The sequence below is a fragment of the Pygocentrus nattereri genome, chromosome 10 (assembly GCF_015220715.1).
Source record: "Pygocentrus nattereri isolate fPygNat1 chromosome 10, fPygNat1.pri, whole genome shotgun sequence".
Classification (NCBI taxonomy): Eukaryota; Metazoa; Chordata; class Actinopteri; order Characiformes; family Serrasalmidae; genus Pygocentrus; species Pygocentrus nattereri.
The window spans coordinates 32,271,737-32,286,705 of NC_051220.1; the positions used below are offsets into that span (position 1 = coordinate 32,271,737).

Genomic DNA, 14,969 nt, shown 5'->3' on the forward strand with positions numbered 1-14,969 from the left:
CGCTCCCACGTAGGTACTCGGTCAAGCGCTGCTGAAGATGTTTGTTTTGTGTGGGGCAGGGCTGTGATAAGAAGCCACTGGTGGCTAATTCTGATTTAGTTTGAGGAATAACTTGACATCAGCATCGTCCTACGGAGTCCCACCTGACTCAAATTTAATAGTGCAAACACAAAGGTCATAAATCTCAAAATTGAAATAAGGGAGTATTAGTAAGTATTTTTGAATAATTGAATAGTCATTAAGTAAAAAAATTGAACCATAAATTCATAAATCATCAGATGTCTCAACTCTACTCTTCATTAGAGGTGAGTGAAAAACCTAGTTCTTATGTTTTGGCTAGAGTTTCTTGTCTGTTTAGTCCAAAAAGGAAACAAACAGAAATTCTACTCCAATCTACTAAAAGCTACCGCAGACCAGACAAGAAGGGACTCTGGTACCGGGTAGCAGATGGTACAAAAACATAGCTGTAGCATATATGAATTGTCAATGACAAGCAACGATAAACAAGAAGCTCAAATTCATTTTGTACTCCTACAGCTGTCAGAGAAGCTTACTGCAACAAAGCTAACAGCAAACAAAAGCTAAACTAGCAAGCTCAATTGAGCTAGCAAGAATATCCATTTGTCATTTTGTTTGGTCAGCTGTCCACATCAGCATTCCTCGGATGCACCTCCAGCAGTAAAGTAAATTAGAACCTTATTTTATTTAAGAGGTCAACTTAATTTGATGGATAATGTTTGTCATGAGCAATGGACACAATGTAGATAATCCACAACACAACCTACATATAGTCACTGTCCAAAAAAGAAAAATGTATCTTGTTTGAACAGCTGTGTGAAAATTTAACTGAAATGCCCATCCCTAATTGAAATTACAGGTATTGTTCTTTATTTGGAAGTCAGTAGTACATTCACACTGGGGACTCATAGAAACATATTAACAAAGAAACCATATTTAAGAACTTTAAAAAATATGCAGGTAATTGAGGTGAATTACAGCATTGCTCAAAATATAGTTTTATCTCTATTTTACGGGAAGCTTTAAGTAACTGTCTCCTGTTCTCATTTAAGCTACCTTGTTCAGACCCTGCCTTTCATAAAATCACTGCCATGTTGTGCGAGTGTGAAAGTTACAGTGCTATTACAATCAGTTTTCATCTTCTGTCAACACAAAACACTCACACAGTCACATGATAGACCTCTGCCTCCTTAGTAAACAGAGTAGTTCAACTATCAGGCCGTGTTTATGAGTGCTTTGGAAACCTTATTTTGTTTGGAGATTTGCAGACAAAAAGGTGGGAGGTGGGGGTTAGGGAGCAGAGACCAGAGAAAGCCCAAACTGTCATCCGTTTCCCACGCTGCAGCCTGACTTTATTACTGCACATCTGGCCAAACTACACAACAATGGCAAACTTCTGTGGTAGCAGCGGCCTGTTTGCTGGAAGCACATGGGCCACCATGGTGGGCTACTTGCAACCAGAGAGCCAGCTCCCTTCACGCCTGCTCAGGCCAGGATCCCTACCCCCAACTCCCACACAAGCTCACGCTGCACATACACCAGCACAAATGTTTGAAATTAGGGGTCATGGGACCATTTGAGGGGAGTAGTCCTGTTTTTAAATTGATGTGCATCAGGGATGTTAATTGTTTTACATTTAAAACAATTATAGATGCTTTTGTAGAAGATTAGATAAGCATCTAGAAAGAAAATTGAGTAAGTCTGTGAACAAATATAGATGGAAGGAGCAAATATAGCCAAAGCATCTGTGGGACAAGCAGGACATCTTTACTGCAAAGTGGTCAAATGCCAGTAGGTGCTCTGAATTGCCTTATGTTCCCTAGCTAGAGAAATCAGACAAGATAACATTTATCTGTTTCTGAAAGAATACAGTTAAAGTGTTCCATAATTGGTTTCATGTTATCATTTGTCTGCTCCAGTTTGTGGAAAAAAGTAGTTTTTTTTTTCTTTGTTGTGTGTATTTAGCTGAGATGCCTCGACCTGCATGCACTGTCCTGCTAGAGACAGTTCTCTGGCCAGAGAGAGCTGGAAAGTGGGGGTGAAATTAGATTTGGTTGCTGGACTAAGATGAGAATGTTGTGGGATTGGGCCATTAAAGACAGCTGGTACTGAGTGGCGTGCGGTATGTGAAATGTTGTTTGGTTAAATAAAGATTCTCATTTTCTGCTGTTGACATGAAATGTAACTGGGTTAAAAGAGAAGTGGAAGAGTAAAAAGAAGAGTGATGGCAGGTAATACCTAAAGAAAAAGTAAAAGAAAGTTGGACAGCTCCTGAGCTGGGAGGGTTAGAGAGAGATGATAGTTGAGAGAGGGGTATGATAGTGCTGGAGAAGGGTAGGTGCAGTGTTTGCTCCTCTGTGTGCCTTCCTGGCCTGCACTGTGTTTACCCTCGGCATGTGGAATTCCAGAGCCCCTCACACTCTCCACAGTCGTGCATTTTTGTGGTCGGCCTGTGTGACATGGGAGAGTGTGGGAAAAACGGAAGCCTGAAGACCAAAAATGCTCAAATGGAAACACTGAACCAGTGAGAGAAAGACCTATGAAAAGTGAGAGAGCTGAGAGTGAAAGGCACAGGTGAAGGGGAGAGTAAGAGAAGGAAGTTCTTTGGGAGGATGAAAGAAAAAGACCAAAGTGAAGGAGAAGGCAGACATGAAAAGATGATTGATTGGAAGCAGAAAATGAGAATTTCCTTTTGAGAGTTTCCTTTCATTTTTGCTCATTTTAGTAGAATCACTCTGCTTTAGTGTTTCTGTGCTTCTATGCCTTATAATGAAGAAATAGTGAAGTCACAGCCTTTGTCTGAAATTGTGCAAGATGATGTAGAAGCTGAGTCATGCTCTCTTTAGAGAAATACCTGGCTTTCAGCCAGTTAGACCATTTACTGCACCAGACATCATCATTGAAACATCAATCAAATCTTAAATATTATTTGGAGTAATCAAAAATACATCACACCATAAAATGCACATTAAGAATCATCATAGATGGAGTGTGTGGATGTGGTTGTGTGTATGTGTTAGTGCAGGCCTGTTGCCCAGTGGCCCTGGCTACATTTGATGCAGAGCCTGTTGCCCAAATGGCCGCTTGCCTTGGAGATTGTTTTGCATTCTTTTTCCCTTTTATCAAACCTTTTGGATCGGACACAGAACTAATAGCATCAAATCAAATTTTGTCAGAATTTGTAAGGTCTAACATTTGCTAATGTCATGGTAGGGTGAAGTTGTGTTGACCCCAGCTGAGCTGATCCACCTGCCGTCATAGGTGTTGTTCCATTGGTTGAAATTTGCTAAAATCACTCTGTGAAATGAGGTCTTAGATACAATATAGTGATAAATAAGCTGTTGCTACATAAATTCTTAATTTTGTTCACAATATTTATTGGCTTTGTGGCCTGAGTGGCCAGTGCAATTTTTTCATTATGTATACATATACAAACACACACACAGTGATTGGGACCCGCATGAACCAAATAGAATTCTGTACTCTCTATCCATTCTAAATCCATTTATCACCTTTTATCAGTGCTTTTTGCAGCTTTGCTGTATGTGAGCTGAAGGGATTTGAAAGTCATTTGTAGAATAAATTATGTGAATGCATGTGTATGTTTTGTTTGTAGGGCATGCTGAGTTTTGAAGCTGTAGTCAAGGAAACAGTGTGCAGAGGGGCATTACTAATACGGTGACAATTACAACAGCACTGTTACTGTCTGGTGTGTCGTCACCTCCATTTCTGCCAATGAACAAAAAAGTTATTTCTACTTTTTGGCCTAGTTACAAAACTAACTAATTACAAAAATGTCATTTCTGTTTACGTGTTTCTTGAATTAGGGAGGAAAGTTTGAAATCCAAGTTAACTTCTGCTTGTCAGATTATTACAATGCTTAACATTTTGTATTGTAGAAATTGCTTTCTCTTTGGTATTGCTAACTTAAAAATTGTTTGAACTAAGCCATATAGCCTCAGATGGATGAGAAATGAGAGGAGCAAAGGAGGAATATGGGCAGAGAATGTTTGGTTTGCATAGCTGTAAGTTTTGTTTTGGAGGATCCATTTAAATGAAGCCTCAAACATGTTTTTGTAGTTTTGAAGCTGCTGGTCAGACATCCAATCTCACATATAATTGTTTATAGATAATGACTGCAGTAGAGGCATTTGATTCAATTTATGTTTTATGTTTGTTTATTTAGTCTTTTACCTAAAATAGAATCCTGAAAATAGATTTACAAAAAGTGCTAACTTGACAGTGCAGTATTTTATGTGTTGTTAATTCTTTTGTATTTCTTTGGTTGTCCTTCACAATATAAAGCTGAACCGATTCAGGACATTAAACATATGCCATATGTTATATGCCAGACATAAATTGGGCAACAAGTGATGCAAAGTCACATTCTACCCAGCATGCTAAATGCTGAGTAACTGGCACAAAGAACCTTGAACTCTTATTGCCAATAAAGCACTAAAGTGGTGCTTCCTGCATGGTCAAGTTGGGTTTTTAATTGGAACATTTCTATCTGCTGCAGTGCCCTGGGGTTGTGTAACCATATGAAAGACCAACTGTGTGGACCCTACAAGGCAGCACTGTGCACCCTCATTACCGTGTTAATACTCCTCTGGCAAGCCACTGTTCTGTTTCTAGAGGTTAATACCAGCTAAGCTTTATTTATTGTTCCCAAAAATGCTTAGCGGATTTAATGTATAGAGTTACGGGCATGTTGGCCCCTGTTTTTCTCCCCTCCTAGACAGAACTGATGATTTAACGTGTTTGCCACAGCCAGATGTTCTTCAAGAGAGGCATAATTATTTGAGCCATTCACTGCCAAAGAGGGACGTTTGTCATAAGTTCCATGATGCCATTAGGAACATGTAATTAGTCAACATCATCAAATAAAAAGCACAAAGAAATACTTTTATATCAGCTTTCCAGTAAGCACAAGCTTATTTATTTATTTATTTATTTATTTATTTATTTATTTATTGTATTTGTCAGTGGAAATATTTTGCTTATCGATTGTGTTGTGTTGCTGTGGCAAACAAATCTTTTTGCCTTCAGTTTATAATACATTTCATTAATTGAGTAGTTGTTTGACTATGTGCAGATAATCAGCTAAAACAGTGTTTTTATATCTCAAGATCTGTGCACTACAAAATGATTCAAAGCCTTAGACTTGGCATCAGAATACCTGTCTACCTTATATGAGTAGCTCATGAGGAGCTTGTGATAAACACTTGGTAAACATTTCGTAAATACAAGTTAATTTTGTACACTTGGACATTTCGTGACTGCATGGAGAAAGAAACTATGTTGCCATTCTAAGGGTGTACTTATCCTTTGCATAGTTTGGGTGATTGTTCATTATCTAGCTCTGGACCAGGGGTTTTTAAACCTTAAATATATTTCACTCTTCCCACCCCCACTGGGCCGCCTTACACACACACAAGTGTACATGTTACAGATATTGCAGAAGATTACAGAACATCAATCAATTGCTAAGTCTAGTCAATTACTGGGTCTGTAAATCAGACATTATTAGCCTGGTGCTAAGAAAGTGCTTCAAGATTAGCGATCATTAAAGCTCCTCCCTCAGTAATGAGCTCAGTCTATAAAAATTCATAATCAATATCAGCTTGTCCTCTGTGACCTGTTGGTGGACACATTCAGCAGCAGTTGCATGCATTTTTCAAAAAGATGTTCTCGCTGTTTGATAAGGTATATGTTTTGAAGTAACACTCGTGACTTGGACCACGTTGTGACCCCTAGGTTAAGAACCTCTGCTCTGGACAATAATAGTTTTTCAAGATTATACTTCATTATATTCTGTTTTTTGGCATGTATTGCCTTAAGTTGTAATGGTGTATTTATTTATAGTTGCAAAATAAAATGGCAGATACAGTGTCATCCACTAATAACGGCAAAACAGTCTTTAGAACATTCTTTATTGCTTATCCTTTTGAACTGTCATTCAGAATATTAATAATAATTTAACGTTTATTTGAACTCCTATCATGAAATATTTTTCCAAATCTGTATGTGCCATAATTGGTAGCACTCATTCATAAATAATTACAGCTCTGAGTGTTCTTCTACAATGCTTAATGAGACTGGAGAACACATGGCAAGGTGTCTGAGACCATTCCTCCATACAGAATCTCTTCAGATCCTTCAGATTCTGAGGTCCATGCTTATGCTCTTCAGCTCATCCCACATTTTCTGTGGAGTTTAGATCAGGGGACTGGGATGGCAAAACCTTGATTCTGTGGTCAGTGAACCATTTTTGTGTTAATTTTGAGGTGTGCTTTGGATAAGTGTCCAAAAATCCAACCCTGGCCAATTTAAGCTTCCATGGCTGAGTCAGTCAGATTTTGATTTAATATGCTGGTATCTGATTGAGTCAGTAATACCATGTATCTGAATAAATTCTCCAGGGCCTTTTGAAGAAAGCCAGCCCCACCATACTTCACAGTGGAGATGAGGTACCTTTCTGCATGGTGGTAGAATGTCTTTTTTGCACATGGTAGAATGATTCACTGTAGACACTTGGTCCTTGACAGCAGATGCTTTTTTCTGGCAACCCTCCCAAACAACTTGTGGCTATGTAAGTGGCATCCAATTGTAGTTTGGGAGATGTTCTGACCTCAAGACCTATCTAATGTGTGTGGTTCCCCAGCTGTGGAGATTCTTTGACCACTAAAACCATTCATGCAAATTATTAGCATCTCCAGATGCTTTAACTTTAATTATTGCCCTGATTGTGGAAATGGGCATTTTCAACTTGTAACCATTTCCTAATTTGTGCAGCTCAGCAATATTTTACTTCACATCATTGTTGTATTCTCTGTCTTTCTTATAATGATGAATGACTAAGGAAATTTGGACAGTGTGTCACATATTTGTGCCCCAGTGATACACAAAGCACGTTGGGAACACTTTATCTAAGGGCAGCGTTTATATGGCTACATGACACCTACATAAGCCCTTCATAACAACTGACATAAATTTGTGAAGAAATTTATAAAAGCTTATATCAACAATTGTCAGCTGTCTCTAAAATTGATTTTATTGCAGTTGACGTTTAAATTGACGAAAGCAACTTTTATGACAACTGATGCTTGTTGGAATAAGCCTTTCTAAATGTTTATGTAGGTTCATGTTGGTTGCTGTTGAAAGGATTATGTAGAAGTAATGTGGCCTTCTGAATGGCCACTGAACACTTCAGTGAAGTGTTACCAATATGTTTCCCTCCATGGATGAGGTTGGGCTACCAAGTTTGTACATATGCATCTTATGTATCATATGTCTGTCATGTTAGAAATATGTGAGGTTCGTCTAATTAATTTTTTAATCTTTGTCAACAGGCAGGCACCACCTGATGCTACATCCAGTAACAGCATATCTAATCGACAACATGTTGTCTATGACACCATGTGTGGAAAGACAGGTGAATACACCCACCATCTATATTTAAAGATCTAAATATTGATTTTGCCCGATAAGTATACCTGGTATTAGATCAAAGCCTTCTGTAGTTATGACGGGTCTCTTTTTTTAAAATGCCGTTTCATTTTGAACTGCATTGATTTAGAAGACCACTCACAAAGCTTATATAGGTTAATTAATTGAGCATTTATTAGGAGCACATGCCTATGGTATTTTAATGGCCATCCTTGGCAGAGAGATCTCTCTGGCCAAACAGGTGAGTTACTCTTCCAGCATCAAAGGCAGGCAGCTGGGCATAGTGACCATACCACCTTTGATGAACCCTGTTCAGCATAGTCTTTTATTTTTATCTCATACTATGGCAACAAGACGTCATTAGAATTCATGGCACTTCTCCACTTGGGGTAAACTTCAACACTAATGAGAATAGCACTGATGCTATTTGTAGTAATTGCTTCATGAGCTGCACATGGTGCAGCAATGGTACACAGACTGTTTCACACTTTTTTTTTTCTTCTCATCCTCATTTAATACACCTCTGCTCAGGAGGTTAGGCCAACATTAGATTCCCAGGACTATGATTGGGAGCCACTATGCTATAAAACATAATCACTATATATTTCTGTATTAAATATGTAACTAAAATATACACTTGCAAACTGTTTACAGTGCTAAAACAGACTGTAAACTGAAATGAACTGAACACTGAGGATACATTTTGGTGTTTATCAAGAGGTGAAATGTCTGCTCAAAAAGACATCTGTTAGATGCGTATATCACTTTTATATAACATACTGTCTTTCCGACATACCACTAAGTGAATGTGACACATTTTAGCCATTGTCAGCTGTTGGATGTTGATCTTTTCATAGCAATGGCAGCATGGTACCAGTTGTCCTTCAGCTTTCACAGCAAGACAAGAAATTTTAGCAGAATTTCACCAATGTTGCATCTCTTATTTCACTGTCATACCTAATGTTCCCAATGTTACTTTTGTCGTCTGTGTTGAGCTTGTTTACTGATAAACCTTAATCTTGTGATGCCACTAACGTAGCATATGTGCACTTTTCATTTGTTCTGAACTGGTGGTCTTCTTCCTGTAATATCACATGAATACAAAATTACACTTTTTAGCTTTCAAAAGACTGTGGCCTAATGGAGCCGTGCTTCCATATTTCTAACTACAGTTTCCCATCACAAATCAATTTTCAAGCTCATCACAGCTTGTTGTATCTTACTTACTCTATTGCAGGTGTAACAGGCAATTATACATGCTGGGGCATACTAAGATTTACTAAGTAAATGCTGTTGAACAAATACAGTGACAGTAAAATAGGAATTTGATCAGAATACATTTTTTCTTTGTCTGTTAGATCATGTTTACACCCGACGTTAACATGTATTCTTGGTGATGGATGTGGATGGTGCTAAGTACAGGTGTAAATGAGGTACAATGCATCTCAGACACTTAATGTGATGCAATCACTCCTTTGGGTTTTGTCAGGGATGCATAGAATCATATAAAATTTGTAGTGTGAATGCTACAGTGTCTCAGTGTGCCCTTGACAGCATTGAAGGATTGTCTTAATGAGCTGTGTTGTCTTTTTTCCATCTCCTCTCCTGTTTGTTTACAAGTTGTGTTAACAATCCATGCATTGTAGTTTGTCACAGACTTTTGGTGTATTTCTGTCTGACAACAAACAGAGAGAGACTGATGAGGTGAATGTACATGGTCATTAAATCTAATGTGGCATGGAAATCCCAGATGTGAGTGGCTGTGCCTCTTGCCGTCCACTTTTGATCAGATAACCTGAGACAGATGTCAATACCTACTGTGAACAGGGCCATATTTGTTATATGCTTTTTAAAGCTTCCCTAGAAAGCTGTAACTTAAGGGGTGATGAAAGATGTGTTAGTGATGAATTTTCATAAGTTAGAAGCAATATACATATTACGTTAATAATAAAAACAAGTTTGCTAATAACTTTTGGTGATTTTTTCAGTGTGTCGATTTGAAGCCAATGTTTTCTGCCTTCTCCTTTACCGTGTGAGACTGTGGGTGTGAGCACACACAGTTGCGCATGCTCACACCCCTCTTCCTAGGGTTGCACAACACTTTCCACCTTGGAGCCTGAACGTGGGTCTGGAGGAACTGTTGATTTTATTGCAGTAACAGTGATATTAAGCAGTTTAAGCTGCTGCACATCTGTTTGTCTGATCAGGACTTTCCCCAAACGCCTTCTATACCATGTGTCTACATGTATCCCACAATTTATCATGGAACACACAGTCAGTTTCCTCGAATCTGGAAAAACTAGCAGAAAATGACAATTGTTTTGCACAGACCAAAAAATATGCAGTGTGCAGTCACTTCTTTCTTTCGTTAAATTTTTCCCCCCTTTTTCAAGGTATGTACTTTGGCGCGGTTCAACAGACGTCTTATAAACTCATCAATAACTGCAACTTGATCTGCAGGGAGCTGCTTCTGAATTTCATGAATGCATTTTTCCATTGTATGGGGAAAGAGGTTTGGGAGGTGCTTGGCACCTGAATAATAACGGGAGCAGAGAGAGAGAGAAAAGGAGGTAATTTGAAGACTGAGCAAGAGAGAGAGACAGAGAGAGGATAAAAGTAGAGGGAACAGCTGAAAGTAGAGCGCAGCCATGCGTTGTGTTGCTGTGTTGTTTTGAGAGTGAGAAGGGCCCTCTGTGTCTTTGTGCTGAAATAAGTGGGCTGTCCTGATTGAGTGTGACAGGGAGTTAGAGCTGATCTATACAGGCAGCATTCTTTGTGATCAGCCGTCAGTGTGCATCTGTCAGCCTCTCTCTATTGCCATGACCCTCCTTCTCTTTACCTCTTCCCCATTCCCACCTCCTCTTGTTTATTTCTTTCCTGCACTCTCTTCTCATTAGGCCTGCCATTAGCAGCCACTCACCATTCTTTATTCTTTTGCTCTCATTCAGACACATTCTGATTTTACTGGGCCGATAAAACTAATGCCCAGAGTACTCAGTGTTCTGTTGAAGCGCTTGCACTGAAATATTTTGGCAATTTATAAGACCCATGACAGTGATAGGTAACACTCTTGCTCTCCTCAAAACAAATGTGCCACAAACAAATCGAATCTTGCTAGAAATAGGATTATTATGGAAACAAAGTTTGAAGTGGTTCAGGTTTTCTTAAAAAATGTTTTAGTTTGTCATGACTTTGTTTAGTTTTATTTAACTGTTTGCTACTGCTGTAATGGGCATAAACCAGAAAACACATCTGTGTCAGTGAATGGGGTTGTTTTGGCCTGACTGTGGTGTGTGAAATTTTAACAGGGCTACACCTACGTTTACCAGAAAGATTATAGACCCTGCCATGAGACAAAGAGGACATGGTCTGCTGAATCCAACGAGAGGCTTTCACCCTGTACCCCCCTGAAAATTCTAAATCAAACAAAGAGCCGACCAATTAGACTTCCCTTTCAACCTTTTGCTCGGTTTTGGCAATGGTATACACTACAGTTCCAAACCAGAAACCACACCAAGCCTCATTTTTCACTGAGCTTTGGTATTTGATCTTCTCCTCCTGTTCTTCTGGTGTTGGCTTCTTTTTGTTTGCTGTTGTCTGTTTAATCATTGAATTTACTATGAATATAAATCATTTTGCGAGGGATATATTGAGGAGGAATATACGATGAAAATGGGGAAATATTTTCCCCATTCTCTCTTTTTTTCCACAACTCTTCTTGCTGAGCTTGGAAAAGCTGCTTCCAGCAGTCATGTCACTGGATTGGAAGTTGGGCTTGATGTTTTCGTTCTCCTGCGCCGTAAGGCCTCACGGTGTAAAAGAGCACCAAAATAAACAGAGTCTGTGGAGAGGGAATGAAAGAGAATACTGTTTGGGAGCACAAACACAGCAGCTCTGACTGCACTTGGAATTTCTTTTCTCCTGTAAGTCTGGCTCAGGGCCAGGCGATAGACCACGGAGAGAGGAGGACAGGGGCAGGACAGTTGCAGCTTCTGCTGCTGCTCTTATCTGACATAACCCCATTTATGGGACAACACATGAAATTCACTAGAATTTCTCCTAGTGTGACTTGCATCAATTAGTTTAGCTGTGGTGAATGGCATCTGCAATCATGACTGTTGTTGTTTTTATAAAAGTTTTTAATAATCCTTTGACTATGGTAATGACTTTAAGTACTGTAAATTATACTATTGAGAATCTGTGTTTTGCTGACAGTTTGTCATTCAGTATAGTCTGTATGTACTAGCTATAGCACTTCAAATATAAGTGTTTGTTATTTGCATGGTTACTTTGCATTGACTTGTGCTGGCATCCAGTTTTTCAGTCCTTTAAGGGAAAAAAATACAATCTACATTACTACATTACTAATTAAAGCTATTGCTTATGAAGTATTTACACTAGAAGATATGTCAAAAAGTGTATATGTATTGTTGGTGTAACGATGAAAACTTTTCTTTCTGATTTGGTGTCCCAGCATGATACATGTATCGATACAGCTGAAATAAGGAGTGCCTGAATATTCGACTTGTGTTCACCCTTTAATGTTAATATGTTAATGTTTGCACCTTCATACAGCTCACATGTGTGTGCACTAGGGGCTAACGATGCGCATATTTTCAGGTTAAAAACAATTCTCAGTCGAGAGGTCAAGGTTCAGTTTGATTTATTTTGTATTGTAATATGTTGTTATTATACTGTTTGTGTACTCTATTTGTATACTACATACATCAGGCTAGAATACATTGGCTAAAATAAATAAAGTTCCCAAATTGAACTTTTTTAGTGCCTAATCACAAATTTATAGTTGATTTGAGAAAAAAAAAAAAAAAAACAGGTCATTTGCGCTTTGGTGTATATATGCCCCTCCCCCTCCCCACTTACTTTACTCTGATAGGACGCACCCAGGTGCCTAGTTGACAAGCTATCATGAAAGATGATAAATGAGAGACCCTCAGTTGAGAGACAGAAGTGTGTTGTGCCATATAGATTTACATATCAATACACTGTTTCAAATTTGATTTTTTTTAATACATATTGAAGTTGTTACACTCTTAATGCGCATTGTGTATCTGTGAGAAAGTGAGAGATGATGATAGTCTTTTTTTCCCTGTAAGTCATTTTACACTGTCATCTATTCTTGTCTTATTCTAGGTCTCTCTGTTTATAGCAAACTGTTCCAGACTCATGGGTCCAATCACAGATGACTGAGTGAGGGCTGGTCCAGTAACTACCTGCAGTGTAGGATCCGCTCACTGGTACAGATGTTTCTAATATAAAAATTAACCCTAGGTTTCACTTGATGCAGCTGCCTCTACCCCCCCCCCCCAAAAAAAAAGGTCAGCTGTGCAGTTAACATACCAAAATACAATGTATTGTGTGCTTCCTAACCGTATTATCTCCCTCCTTGTGCTGTCTGTCATGCTAGACAAGAATCATATCTTCCCTTATAGTGTATTCAATCAGGGAACAGCTGACAAATGCTTCTACCCCTGAGACAGCGTCTGACATCAAACCAGCCTTATTTATTTTCTTGGAGAGCATGTGGGTGTGCAACAGGATAGCCTGCAGTGTAAGAAATCCCTGGCTTTGACGCAAATGAGGATCTGTTCCATGGCCCAAGACTTTCCGGTGGCCTTCAGTTCCTCCCCATCCCACCACTGCAGTTGTCCAGCCCTATTCTCACATGCAACTGCTGCCATGGAAAGACAGGCAACAACAGCTGCTGCCTCTACTGTACTGCGCCTGCACACTATAACAGGCCTGGCCAAAAAAAGGTGCAGGCTCTTTATTACAAGCAGTTTTAATTTTAATATGTGACACATTTTGGGTTGCAGTTACATTACATAAACCACTTTTAAGAGAGAACACCCATGCATTTAAAACTATTTCTTTTCTTGTTTGAAACTAATGGAATCCAAAGCATTACATTGAATGGGTATGAAAAGTTCTTTGACCTAACAGACATCTGAAAGTATTCTATTGAAGAAGGTTGTGTTTTTATATACTGTTAAGTTGTTGTAAACAAAGTGTAGCTTTAAATATCCTCAAAGGACACCACAATGGTAAAAGACTTTCTAAGCATGCATCATAGAACTGTGTCACACTGTGTCAGTCCAGACCGTTAATGCTCTCTGTAAAAGTGCCTCATTCAGGTGCCACATAGTGCTTGTATATTGGCATCTCTGAGTACATTGTGTCATGTTTTTATGATGTGTTCTATAAGTTCTTCTTCCATGGCACCCTTAACAGTCAGAGCCATAGAAATAGATGGCTCCATAGCATAACTGGATCTGTGTTAATTCATTAATGGCCCCTAAAATAAATCTTTACATCTCTGCATAATGATTTGAGGGAAACCTATTTTTGTCTTTCTATTTGAAAGCAGTCCACTCTTCCACAGTGTGCCCTAATAGTGCAGCAGTTAGATAAATCCTGTCTCAGGGAGAATTGGTAGTTATATTGATTTATTTGACAGGCATATTCACACCTCTCCTGGTATGCTAATTATAAATAATGTGTTAATATTAGGCTTGGCAGTTGGCATGGTACATTGTTGGACTCTGGTGGTATTTTTTGTTTCATAAACATTTACTGATTAGATCAAATGCTGTTTCCATTTTTGTAGACCGTAAGTTTTCATTTGTCATAATGTGTGGCCATCAAGGCATAATTCTGATGTATGCAAAACAAAACCTAATGTCCTAAATAAGGATATTATACTGTATTGTTTATTTCCTCAGGGTTTGGTTTTTATTTTTTTCTTTTTGGGAAAGTTTCACTTTAGTGTTTACAGTGTTTTATTTTGTACTTGTCCTGTGTGTACTTGACAACTTTCTTAACATAAATCAAAAATAACTGTACCATTGATTATTACAGTGTGGAACTGAATGTTTGGAGTCTGTGACAGAAATGTATAGGAATATTAGACCAAACAAGCTATTAATATTTGATTAACTCTCAATCCACTGAGATGTGCTAGTAAAGAGATGGTAGAAATCTCTATTCCATGTGGTATGCAGTTTAAGTGGTTGCGGTTATAGTGCACATTGTGAAATTCCTCTGGATACATAATTATAGTTTTAATCGAAGACAAAATTTACACTTGTCTGTGACATGACTAGAAGAATGTTACATGCATACTTGAATTGTTTAATGAAAATGTTGTCTCCTTCATCTTTATCAGTAAAAGCATCAAGATTGTGCCAGTAACTGTCACTGTACATTTTTGGTTAAAAACATGATTTAATCCTAAATGCTTGAATTTTTGCTACATATCTTAAACCTTTTAAAGGGCCCATATCCTATGTTTTCCTTGTATTGGATCATTTTCCTTGAGGTCTGTTTAAAATGTACTATAATGTTTGTTTTTTTAATACCACAAACGGTCATCATTTATTTTTACATGACCATTTATCCCTTAGAATTGAAGAGGCTGTTTTTGCTGCCACACTTTTAAAACTGTGATAGGTTGTTCTGTATCATTTAAAAAGCTGTTTGGACTG

At 38.4% G+C, this 14,969-nt stretch overlaps 1 protein-coding gene across 5 annotated transcripts in view; it reads left to right on the plus strand.

Moving 5' to 3' along the window:
* Positions 1–14,676, plus strand: part of ttll5 (tubulin tyrosine ligase-like family, member 5) — a 73,334-nt gene extending 58,658 nt beyond the window's left edge. Inside the window, exons 32-33 of one of the 5 annotated variants that reach the window (XR_005130838.1) lie at positions 6,441–7,453; positions 12,619–12,683. Coding sequence is in view for 3 of the 5 variants with exons in the window: in XM_017690846.2 (XP_017546335.1) it covers positions 7,371–7,453; positions 12,619–12,671 (136 nt within the window). In the remaining 2 variants the exon portion in view is untranslated. Of the gene's footprint in view, positions 1–6,440; positions 7,454–12,618 lie in introns of those variants that run through there. The other 4 variants (XR_005130839.1, XM_017690846.2, XM_017690848.2 and 1 more) reach the window with 4 other exon arrangements.
* The last annotated feature ends 293 nt before the right edge of the window (positions 14,677–14,969 follow it).